This window comes from Pelodiscus sinensis, chromosome 21 (genome assembly GCF_052426305.1).
Source record: "Pelodiscus sinensis isolate ZL-2025 chromosome 21, ASM5242630v1, whole genome shotgun sequence".
Classification (NCBI taxonomy): domain Eukaryota; kingdom Metazoa; phylum Chordata; order Testudines; family Trionychidae; genus Pelodiscus; species Pelodiscus sinensis.
Window position 1 is genome coordinate 22216031 of NC_143072.1, and position 13195 is coordinate 22229225.

General features: G+C 41.3%; 1 protein-coding gene across 5 annotated transcripts in view; it reads right to left on the bottom strand.

The window, feature by feature from the left end:
• BRIP1 (BRCA1 interacting DNA helicase 1) overlaps nt 1-13195 on the bottom strand; it is a 164349-nt gene that overhangs the window by 32511 nt on the left and 118643 nt on the right. For all 5 annotated transcript variants that reach the window (XM_089772173.1, XM_089772174.1, XM_089772175.1 and 2 more), the window contains one exon: nt 11628-11749. In XM_089772173.1, coding sequence (XP_089628299.1) covers nt 11628-11749 — 122 coding nt within the window. The remainder of the gene's footprint in view (nt 1-11627; nt 11750-13195) is intronic.

The window sequence follows — 13195 nt, forward strand, 5'->3', positions numbered from 1 at the left end:
TCCTATTTAAAAAAATATGCCTAATTGTCTAAAGTCTGTTCTGTCACCAGATAGTTAAATATCCATATACTTTTGTGATCTATGTATTTATTATTTTATTATATTTAATATGAACTCTGCTGCCTATTCAAAGCACCTCCTCAAATTACAAACTCGCTTAGAAAGTTTTATAATTTCCAATAGCTCATCATTTTTAATTAATAGAATCTGTCACAGAATTTAGAACAAGGAAGCATCCCCTGACTGTCCAAACCAAAACCAAATAAATAAATCTGGGTTCTGCGGGACTAAGGAGCCAGGAGACTAACCCCCCAGAGCCACTCTCTCATTTACAATAAAGGAGTTCCAGCTTGAAGGCTCCCTCCAAGTCAAATGATTTTACGGGAAAGGTGACATCTCAGGTAACCAAGGCTCAAACAAATTAGAGCATTAAAGATTAAATCCAGTACCTTTAATTTCACCAGAAAAATTTCACCAGAAATGTATTGGTAGCCAAAACAACTCTTAGTCTTAATCCAGTTCCGATGCAAACTAATCACAAAGATTTAAGTAAACTGGCCTAAAAGAAAGCCCCTGTAATGTATTACTTGTAACAAACAGTAAGAAGAGAGAACCCAGGATTCTTATCTCTCTGGAATCAGTACCAATGCTATATTTTTCCTGAGTGCATTTGTCATACATTGTTTTCAGTGTTTTGCGGTAGGAGCAGTTGAATGCCTGGTCTCAATTGCCTGAAAAGCCCATAATTGGACACCCTCTGCCCCACTCTACAAAGGAAGGAAAAAGGACGTAAGTCTGGCAAGCATAAAATGCATCTGCATCATAAGCAGGATAGCAATTCATCTGCAGACCAAGTATGATTTAACCCTCTGGCAATAGGACTGTGATGTTTGGATGCTAACTGCTAAAGCAGAACACAGTCACATCGTCAGCAAAGCTCAATCATTTATGGCAATGGGTTAAAGCTTAATTTGGACGAATTGTATATGCAATTACCCAAGATCCTCTCCCATTCACAATACAGCTTAAAGTTATGAGATATTACAGAGAGCAGCCCTCCACTATATTGTACGTAATACATAAACATTTTAAGAATCTGTAGATCCTAAAGGCACCAGAGTTTTGATAATTTAAAATTAACTCAACAGAATTTAAAAGGATTAAAAGAAAAGTATGAAAATAAGCTAAAAACATCTTTTCTAGTTTTGGGGTACAATGATCCACTAAGACTGTGTTAAAAAAACCCAGTTTCTATCTGTTAATTTAAATCAATAGCGGTCAGAATTTTGTAAGGAGACTAACTTATTTCTTATATTCTACTAGGACATTGATTCTGCATTGCTTGGGTCCTTAAGGGTAGGGAGCTGGGGAGTGTGTGTGAGGGGGTGGGGGGGGGAGAGATGAAGGAATCAAGGCTGAGAGAGTGAGGAGGGGCTCCGGGAAGTGGATGAAGGAGTCAGGGCAGGGGGTGGGGAGGTCAGGCAAAGGGTGGGGAGTACAGGAATCAGGGCAGGAGATGGAGAAGTGTGTGGGAGCTCAGGACAGGAGGTGAGGGTTGCAGGAGTCAGGGCAGGGGGTTGGATGGTGTGTGGGGGATCAGGGCAGAAATAGGAGGGTGCCGGAGTCGAGATAGGAGGTTGCATGTGTGTGGGGCTCAGGGCAGGGCGAGGGCAATAGGGGCCATGCTGCCCGGGCGACTACTCCGCAGGTCTGGCCAGGATGGAAGGGACCATGCTGCCCAGCTAGTGACTCATCAGCACAGGATTCTTACTCAAATATGGTGGCTGATCATATCCAGAGCCCCACTCCCAGTGGCTACTCTCTTACTGGTATGCTTACCCCCCAGTGGTCATTCTACAGCATAACTGTCCTTGCTATCAGACCCCTCCTTTTCTGTTTTATGAGAAACTCTCTTATTCCAGGCACAACCAAGCCCTTTGCTTTAAGTTACAGTAAGAGGAAGCTGCATAACTAATTTGGTGGTCCTAGTTCTTATAGTTTAGGAGGAATTCTTGAACAAATGGATTCAGACAGACGGATGGAAAAACAAACACAAAAATCTCTCAAATACATAACAGATATCCTCTATAAGCATTTGGTACCTGCCCTTCATTATCATCACACAATCTCATTATAATAAGTGGGCTGCCTAATTTCTTTTCTTCACTATCATGCACGTGAGAATTGTTTGGCAACCAGGTACACACTCTTATAAGGCCACAAACAAGCCTTTTTCAGTGAGGAAAAAGTGCCACCATAAAGGTAATAATTTGACCTCTACTGGCAAAAGGAGTAACGTACATGAGGTGATCAAGAACTTTCTGAAATATCTGACAAACTTTAAGGTAGGGACAAAGTAAAGCATTCCTCAGTTGAATTTACACAGAAATAGTGCTAACAAGATGTCACTTTGAACTTAAGTTGCCTTTTGCTCAATAAATCTACAATAGTAACTAGCTTTTCCAGTATTATCATAGGAGCATTTCCATGAACCAGCCAGCTCTTCAGAACTGATGCTAAGAGACTGGTGCATGCCCTTCTCTCATCTAGAATTGATCACTGTGGTGCTTTGTGCAGTGACATCTAAATATACACACTCAGAACCTCAGCCTACTTGAAATTGGCAGCTAGTGTTTTTATCCTTGCTGAAAATTTTAGCTTTCTTGAATCTAACTTTTAAAACTAAAAAATACCTCACCACAGTATTGATGTTTGGTATCTAGTGAACAGTAATGGTCTGTAATATCTGGCTCTGGATTTTATTTCAGACCTGGCTGATGTATTAAACAAATATTATATATATGTGCATGTGTGTGTTTCTGCGTGTACACATAAACACACAGACACACACACAATTATAACCTTAAGGATGACAATTTATCCTTGTCAGGAGGAGGTGCAGAGTCTGGGAGGGAGTTATCATGTGTGAGAGAGGTTCGGGCTGTGGTTGGGTTCAATTGGGTGGTGCTTATCTCAGGCTGCTGTCAGTCAGCAACACAGTGAAGCTAAAGGAGACTCCCTGCCTGCCTTGGTTCCACACAGTGCCAGACATGCTGGCTGCTTCTGAGAGCAAAGGCAGAGGCGCAGCCAGGAGGCTATGCAGAGTGTGTACTGCCTGCACCCACAGGCACCACCCCTTCAGCTGCAATTGTTTGTAGCCACCGGGGACTTCAGAGCCATCACTGGGGAAAGATGGCTGCAGGGACATGCCAGCCACTTTTGGGAGCTGCCCAGATCCAGGGCAGGCAAGGAGCCTGTCTTAGTCCAGCTGCGCTGCAAACTGGACCTTTAACAGCCAGATCAGCAGTGCTGACCAGAGATACCAGGGTCTATTTTCAACTGGGTATTCTGGTCAAAAACCAAATGCCTGGCAACCCTATAGGCAGGAGCAAAATGTTATGGATGAGTAATACATGATTAACAAAAGATAGAGCTAGAAATGCAACAAGCATTGTATTAGCAAACGCCACTAAACTAATACATTCTTACTAGTCCCTTATAAGATGTGGTTTTGTTTTTGTTGTAACCCAGGCAATATTTACACATGCATTTTGGACAGCAAAGAAATCTTTGATTATGAATTTAAAATGAAGAATAAATCCCCAAAACTAAAGAAACTAAGTCAGTTTTGGGTGTCAAGACCAAACTTGTTACCTGTTTGTTTGATCTTGCTTATTTATAACCAGTGTCTGGCAGCTCTACTATTTGTTTATTACGTGATATTTCATTTTGGTTGTTAGCTCTGTACAGGAGTATAAGGTTATTTTATAAAGCACCTTTCAAAGTTATGTAGTCTTAATGGTGGAGGTTATTATACATGGAACAGAAAAGGAACTAACAGTTGGATAACTGTTCAGTTGGGATACAGAGAATACTAATAAATAGTGTTACTAATAAATTTGAATAATGCGAGTTCTTATGTTTCTTTGGTACTGTTATCTCTATATTCCTAACTGATCTCATGCCATGTCAGCCACCTGTTAGCATAAGAGTGGAAACTCTGGAATTTTATGCTCAGTAGAGATACCTCTAATTAGCATCTCAAAGAATTCAAGCGAGTTGTATATAAAACATTTGCTGTAAATGTGGATATATGTTAATGTTAATACTCTTTGTATACTCAGATTCTAAAAGAAAGAAAAGCTGTATAGCTGTATCTCTTAGTCTTGAGTCTATGCAAGAGGATACTCAGGGGAGAGGGATAGCTCAGTGGTTTGAGCAGTGGCCTGTTAAACCCAAGGTTATGAGTTCAATCCTTGTGGAGGCCATTTAGGGATTTGGAGCAAAAATTTGTCAGGGGTGGTACCTGGTCCTGCTGCAAAGGCAGGGGACTGGACTCAATGGAAGCAGACAGGAGAGTTTGAGGGGGACTGCAAGAGATCCTGCTGCTGAACAGGCTACTTGGTGAGAGTACTTGCTTTTGGTGTGAGGGAGTTTGCTCAACTGTTTGAATTTTGTTGAATTCTGAATCTGATTTCAGGTGACTGCTGTGGCAGTTGGGACTGAGTGCCTGACTCTTTGTTCTCTTGATTGCATCTGGTCAGCCTTCCCCTGTGTGACTTACGAGGGGGGAGGCCTGACCTAGGCAAGCAGGCTTTAAAAGCCAGAGGCAGAGCGACCAGGGAGCAAAGCGGACAGGAGCTACAGACAGGGGAGTTTGACAGAGGGAGGCCTACGATGGTCAGGAAGACCCGCAACACCTGTGCTAGCACTGCTTCTGTAGCCAGACAGAGCACCTGAGCATGGATGCCTCTACCCAGATCCTGGTGTGGTTTTGCAGGGACTGGGGATTGCAATTCCCACTTATTGATATCCAGGCTGGGGAGATCATCCAAGGCGAAAGGTGCCTGCTGGTAGAATCTCTCAGGCAGCAGGTGGCAGAGCTACAGGAAGTGGTGGCTAGGTTGAGGAGCACCCTCATCCATGAGAAATTCCTGGACCGTGTTCATTAGGAGACAGCTGAGGTAGCTGTTCCGGTACACAGGACTGGGGACACACCACTGGTGGAGAAGGAGACGGCTCAGAGTGGACAGTGGAAGCTGGTTACTTCTGGCAGCAGGCACTGCTCCACCCCTGCTCTGAACCCTCCCGCCGTGGTACTAGGAAACCGTTATGCTCTTCTTTATACAGGAGATAAGCAATCAGCCCCTACACCGGAGGAGGAGAAGCCCCGTACCTCCAAGGCTGGGAGGTCTGATGCCACTACTGCGAATAGGAAACGTAGGGTAGTGGCGATCGGAGAACTCTCTTCTGAAGGGGACGGAGGCGCCCATCTGTTGCCCTGATATTTGATCACGGGAGGTACGCTGTCTGCCGGGGACCTGTATCCGAGATGTTAAGGAGGCATTGTCGAGGATTATCCGGCCCTCTGACTACTACCCCATGCTACTCATCCATGTGGGCACTAATGATACTGTGAGATGTGACACTGAGCAGATCAAGAGTGACTACAGGACTCTGGGAGTATGGGTGAAGGAATTTGGAGCACAAGTGGTATTCTCTTCGATCCTTCCTGTCGAAGGTAGGGGCCCAGGCAGAGACAGGTGCATCCTGGAGGTGAATGCCTGGCTGCGAAGATGGTGTTGCCAGGAGGGCTTTGGCTTCCTCGACCATGGGATGCTATTCCAGAAAGGACTGCTAAGCAGGGAGAGTGTCCACTTTACAAGGAGGGGGAAGACCCTATTTGGATACAGAATGGCTAACCTAATGAGGAGGGCTTTAAACTAGGTTCGACGGGGACAGGTGAGCAAAGCCCACAGGTAAGTGGAGAACATAGAGATTTGGGAGATGGGTCGGAAAGGGGAGGAAGCATGGGCTACAATGGCAGAGAGAAAGGAGGGTCAGGGCAAAACTGGGAGACAAGGTCAAATCAGGATCTTAGATGCCTATATACAAATGCAAGTAGTATGGAAAATAAGCAGGAAGAACTGGAAGTGCTAATAAATAAGTACAATTATGACATTGTTGGTGGGATAATACACATGATCGGAATGTTTATATGGAAGGGTACAGCTTGCTCAGGAAGGATAGACAGGGAAAAAAGGGAGGAGGTGTTGCCTTATACATTAAAAACGAACACACTTGGAGTGAGGTGGAGATGGACATAGGAGACGGAAGTGTTGAGAATCTCTGGGTTAGGCTAAAAGGGATTAAAAACAAAGGTGATGTCATGCTAGGAGTCTACTACAGGCCATCTACCCAGGTGGAAGAAGTGGACGAGGATTTTTTTAAACAACTAATAAAATCATCCAAAGCCCAAGATTTGGTGGAGATGGGGGAACTTCAACTATCCAGATATATGTTGGGAAAATAACACTGCAGGGCACAGACTATCCAATAAGTTCTTAGACTGCATTGGAGACAACATTTTATTTCAGAAGGTTGAAAAAGCTACCGGGGGGAAGCTGTTCTAGATTTGATCCTAACAAATAGGGAGGAACTGGTTGAGAATTTGAAAGCAGAAGGAAGCTTGGGTGAAAGTGATCATGAAATCATAGAGTTCACAATTCTAAGGAAGTGTATAAGGGAGAACAGTAAAATAGAGACAATGGATTTCAGGAAGGAGGATTTTGGTAAACTCAGAGAGCTGATAGGTAAGGTCCCATGGGAATCGAGACTGAGAGGAAAAACAACTGAGAAGAGTTGGCAATTTTTCAAAGGGACATTGTTAAGGGGCCAAAAGCAAGTTATTCTGATGTGTCGGAAAGATAGAAAATACGGCAAAAGACCGCCTTGGCTTAACCACGAGATCTTGCATGATCTAAAAATAAAAAAGGAGTCATATAAAAAACGGAAAGTAGGACAAATTACAAAGGATGAATATAGGCAAATAGCACAGGAATGCAGGGGCAAGTTTAGAAAGGCAAAGGCACAGAATGAGCTCAAACTAGCTACAGGAATAAAGGGAAAGAAGACGACTTTTTATAAATACATTAAAAGCAAGAGGAAGACCAAGGAGAGGGTAGGCCCACTGGTCAGTGAGGAGGGAGAAACAGTAACAGGAAACTTGGAAATGGCAGACATGCTCAATGACTTCTTTGTTTCGGTCTTCACCGAGAAGTCTGTAGGAATGCCTAACATAGCGAATGCTAGTGGGAAGGAGGTAGTTTTAGAAGGTAAAATAAAAAAAAAAAACAAGTCAAAAATCACCTAGAAAAGTTAGATGCCTGCAAGTCACCAGGGCCTAATGAAATGCATCCTAGAATACTCAAGGAGCTGATAGAGGAGGTATCTGAGCCTCTAGCTATCATCTTTGAAAAATCATGGGAGACAGGAGAGATTCCAGAGGACTGGAAAATGGCAAACATAGTGCCCATCTATAAAAAGGGAAATAAGAACAACCCAGGAAACTACAGACCAGTTAGTTTAACTTCTGTGCCAGGGAAAATAATGGAGCAAGTAATTAAGGAAATCATCTGTAAACACTTGGAAAGTAGCAAGGTGATAGGGAACAGCCAGCATGGAATTGTAAAGAACAAATCATGTCAAACCAATCTGATAGCTTTCTTTAATAGGATAATGAGTCTTGTGGATAAGGGAGAAGCGGTGGATGTGGTATACCTAGACTTTAGTAAGGCGTTTGATACGGTCTCGCATGATATTCTTATCAATAAACTAAGTAAATACAACTTAGATGGGGCTACTATAAGGTGGGTGCATAACTGGTTGGATAACCATACTCAGAGAGTAGTTATTAATGGTTCACAATCCTGCTGGAAAGGCATAACGAGTGGGGTTCCGCAGGAGTCTGTTCTGGGACCGGCTCTGTTCAATATCTTCATCAACAATTTAGATATTGGTATATAAAGTATGCTTATTAAGTTTGCAGATGATACCAAGCTGGGAGGGTTGCGACTAATCTGGAGGAAAGGGTCATAATTCAAAATGATCTGGACAACTGGAGAAATGGTCTGAGGTAAATAGGATGAAGTTTAATAAAGACAAATGCAAAGTGCTCCACTTAGGAAGGAACAATCAGTTTCATACATACAGAATGGGAAGCGACGGTCTGGGAAAGAGTATGGCAGAAAGGGATCTAGGGGTTATAGTGGACCACAAGTTGAATATGAGTCAGCAGTGTGATGCTATTGCAAAGAAAGCAAACATGATTCTGGGACGCATTAACAGGTGTGTTGTGAGCAAGACACAAAAAGTCATTCTTCCGCTCTACTCTGTGTTGGTTAGGCCTCAGTTGGAGTATTGTGTCCAGTTCTGGGCATCGCATTTCAAGAAAGATGTGGAGAAACTGGAGAGGGTCCAGAGAAGAGCAATGAGAATAAACGTCTAGAGAACATGACCTATGAGGGAAGACTGAAGGAATTGGGTTTGTTTAGTTTAGAAAAGAGAAGATTGAGGGAGGGACATGATAGCAGTTTTCAGATATCTAAAAGGGTGTCATAAGGAAGAGGGAGAAAACTTGTTCATGTTGGCCTCTGGGGATAGAACAAGAAGCAATGGGCTTAAACTGCAGCAAGGGAGGTTTAGGTTGGTCATTAGGAAAAAGTTCCTAACTGTCAGGGTAGTCAAACACTGGAATAAATTGCCCAGGGAAGTTGTGGAATCTCCATCTCTGGAGATATTTAAGAGTAGGTTAGATAAATGTCTATCGGGGATGGTCTAGACAGTATTTGGTCCTGCCATGAGGGCAGGGGACGAGACTCAAAGACCTCTCGAGGTCCCTTCCAGTCCTAGTATTCTAGGATTCTATGATAACCTTTCAAGGTCCCTTCCAGTTCTAGGAGATAGGCAATCTCCATTAATTTTATTTAAATTTAAAAATGAACATGGAGAATGAAATTGTTTTTTGTTTAAACAACTGTCTTATTTTAGAGGAGTTGCATCCACCTCCAAACAGTGCTACTTTATTGTCGTGGCCATATTTTCAAAATAAAAACTGGGACACTTAGTTGGCAATTTTTTTAAGAGTTTTGAAACAGTCATAGTGAAGACAAAAGTACACTTTTAAATGTGGCCAGGTGTTACTACTGCCACCTTCTAACTCAACAGAAAAACAGGCACATTTCTAGGAACTGGTGAATATTTTCCAGTAAGTTGCTGTGCTAAATGAGTTGAAACAGTGAATGTGTGTCATTAACATTCACCTTAAGCACAAGAACAGCTTTGCTATTGACTGCACTCTTGACTTCTCTCTTTAAATACTTTTCAACAGACTGAATACTTCTTCCATTCGACTGTTTGTTACTGGTAAGCCAAGAACAAATTCTACTCTCTGTAGCAATATATCTTTGGGTGTAAACCAGGCACCCATAAAACAAATATAGCAGTAAAAGAAAAATACTTCAAATGTTGTGAATAGAAAAGTGGTAAATACTCCTAAATTATTATACCTAACAAATGTCAATAGCAAGATATCACATTGCATGTAATGAAAACACACTGATTCCTTCAGTGTATATAAGCAGTCCCCTATTCTGTTCACTGAAATATTGTGCATAGATTTTCAGTATTGAGATTGGCAGTCCTTGCTTCACTTAACAGTGAAAGAAATGGCTTCAGACAATTTGGAAAACTTTCACTTATGGGACCTCTGATCTGTATTTTCTTTATTCCTGTATTAGATTATGTGAATCTATTAGTATAAATTAGTAATTCTATTATCCAATTTATCTTGCTCATGTGGCAACCAGTAGAATTATCTGCTGGAGGATGTCAGGTTGTGTTATTCATGATAAAGCAGGTGGACAAGAGTTACAGTTGTAGGGAAAGAGAATTAAAAATATGAAGACTACATTTAAGATGATGTATTCTGAAATCTAACTAATCAATCATTATAAATGTTGGTGCTTCTATAACATCTAATCATGGTCCGGAGCCCCATACTGCTAGGTGCTGTAGTACAAAGAAAGAATTAAGCTACAGAGATAATTTGTAGATTGCCTCTCTCCATAGCATGCCCTTGTTTTTGGAATTCAGTCCCACTGGAAATATACCTCAAGCATGTCCACCTCTACCATATGCTGTACAACATATTTAGATTTCCAATTAGTACATCAATTGAGTTTCCTGATTTCTGTTTCTTTCAAGGGAGTGGCTGAGAGTCATGAAATATGCCACCACTCGGTGATGTGAAACTACTTTGCAAGCACTCAGGGCTGAGTGACAAGCTGTAAATCGAATTAAGCTATGTTACTTCAGTTATGTAAGTTATGTAATTTAGGATGACTTACAATGGTGTCTGCACCACACTATGTCCATGGGAGATGCTCTCCCATCACCTTTAAGGGAGTTGCAGCACAGACATCAATGGGAGAGCACCCTGACAGTGACTTAACTTGTCTTTACCAGATCTAAATCAACACTACTGCATCCATCACAAGAGTGCCAATTTAGCTGGAAGTATAGACAAGCGCTCAGAACCAAATCTCTCACTGAATTTGATGTAACAGACAATAACAATAACTCAACAAATGCAAATGAGGACTAAAATGCACTGACAGTTATGTGGCAAAGCTTCCACAACTTCTGTCTGTATTATGCCAGAGTTTTGCCAACGTCAGGTCCCGCTTCTTCATGAATATTTCTCTATCACCCCCATAAAGATTGAACCAACAATCAGGGTTGCAAACTACAACAACAAATTGTATTATTTACACGTACAATGGGTACTCTTTTTAGGAGGGTAAATGCACCGCAAGTCAGTCTCTCTCAGATTACCCGTTACATCTTTCATACTTTATTTTTAATCCCTTTTCAGAACAACAATGGACCTAAACATGAGCCCTTTTACACACGTTGATGAGCTGTTACTGACACAAATAGTCCCAACGAAGTCAGTGAGTGTACTCGTGAAAATTTCTCAGCAGCATAAGGGGTTGATAGTTTAGCCAACTCAAAGATACAAACTGACCAAGAAATTTAGTTAATTTAGGCATTCACATTTAGAAGACACTTTAAGAGCTATGCCTCAAGTCAGCTAAAGCTAAATTATATTAAAAAGTAATGTTTTCAGCTTCCAGGAAGAGATTATTTCATGGAATAATTTTATACCTTAAAGAGGCAAGCTGAGCATGAACATTAGCTTTGCCAAAAAGTTTACTATCTACTCCCGGGCTAAATGAAGAGTGCTACACACACGGGGATTTTAAAGAAGGTGATGGGGACCGAAGGGGGACATGCAGCAACCAACAATAAGACAACAATGAAAGAATTAATAAAAGTCTTACAACACTGGGTTATCTCCCCTTTGCCTTTCAACCTATTTTACCCATTTTAAGAGTCTTAGTTTAAATTGTATCTGTTATTTATTCTCTTAGGAAACAACCTCAAGTAAATTAAAAAAATCCCCATAATTTACACTGGACCATATGTAGGTACCATGTATGCTACAATATCAGATAAATAAATAGTCTTTATTTATGAAATAATGAAGAAATACTGTAATGTAGCTGTGTTCAAACACAGCTTAAAATGAAATTACTTAGTATGCAGTGTTAAAAACCTCACAACCTCTCAATTTTACCATGTAGAAAGCATGCTGAAGAATTCAAAATGAGGCCAGGTGAGAGTCTTGAACAAAATTAGGTAATATAGCATTCTGTACATGGTGAAGTATTTTAGACATAACAAATTCAAGTTATAAATGTTTTGGTTAAGTGTTGATGTCCTACCTGAAGATCTTTTACATTTGGAAATGGAATACCAATAGTTATAACAGCTCGGGCATTATCATCAGAAAAATCCAAGCCTTCACTAACTTTACCCCGGCATACTGCTATGAGAAGTGCACCATCTTGAACAAAGAAAAGAAGATTTAGCAATCATTCTGGGAATAAATCAATTATCAGAAGACAATTTTAAAGTATTCTTTGACAGGACTAAAATTAATACAGCATAATGCAATATGTATCAGTTTGAAAACAGTGAGCAGAAATAAAAATACATGATTTTTCTAAAGTATTATGTTAGCTAATATAATTTAGACATAATAGTGATGTGCTGAATTAGCAATTTTCATATTACACTTGTAAGGGCATAATAGAAGTGCATCATAGGGGAAAGCTCTACCTAGCGATAGCATTAGGGCTGTTCATTTTAATTTCAACACTGATATTCTCTTACTTACTATCATGCTGTACTGACTGTATTTAAAAAAAAGTATAAGATTAAATTTGTAAAGTCATGCACAGTAAATATGTTTCTATGCTTCGCAAAATGGTGGCTTTGCTAAGAAATGAACAGGGTAAACATATTACATTCATATTACATTGTACACACACTGTACACACTGCACAGAAAGTTAACTATAAGAATAATTCAGGATCTAGTTATCTGAGAGACTACCGTTGCCATTAAATTAGGAGAATCTCGTGGTCAGTTCAGAGGTTGAACATTTTAGGAATGACAGCAGAAGCTTTTCTGTGGAAAAGAGGAAGTCGCTTGACTGAAAAGAGGATGGGACCCAGACCTGCAGGGAGGAGGTGGCAATGGAGGGAGTAGTTTGGAAACAGTGTGGAGAAGAGAAATTGGAGAGAGAAATACCAGTGGAGATGCTTAGGGTTGGGCAAGGATTTGGGACGATATGACAAGGAACTTGGGGTGGATATTAGGATGAGGAGCCCAGGGAGGGGAAAACTAACATCAGATCAGGAGCATGGGAAGCAGACTGACACTAGGAGCCTGGGGACAGACGCTAGAAACCATCAAGGGAACCCAGAGGGAGAAACTGGGACTGGCTAGGCAAGGGCTCAGCAGGTGGTGCGGGGAGGGGGAAATGCTTACTTACCAGGATATTAACTGTTGTTCTTTGAGATGTGTTGTGTACATACATCTCACTCATACATATGCACTCAATGGACTAGAATCAGACTTCTGCCAGAAATGCCAGCAGCCGGAACATGCATCCCGGCTGCCTCATGCATGCAGCCAAAGGTATAAAAAGAGGTGTGGGTATTGCCTCCCTCTTCATTCCTTCTAATGAATATCCCAAGTAGCAGTGAAAGTGGGAAAGTTATGGAATGCGTATGTGCACAACACATCTGGAAGAACAAGTTGCAGCACAGGTAACCATTTTTATTTTCCACTGATTGTGCACATATACATTCCATTCCAGAAGTTTCCTTAAGGGTGGTAGGACCTTGGTTTACTGGAAAGACGACTGCAGCACCAACTGACTGTGCAGTCCAGGAAGAACTACAGAGCCCTTCAAACACCTAGAATATGAAACTTTTCTTCAGCT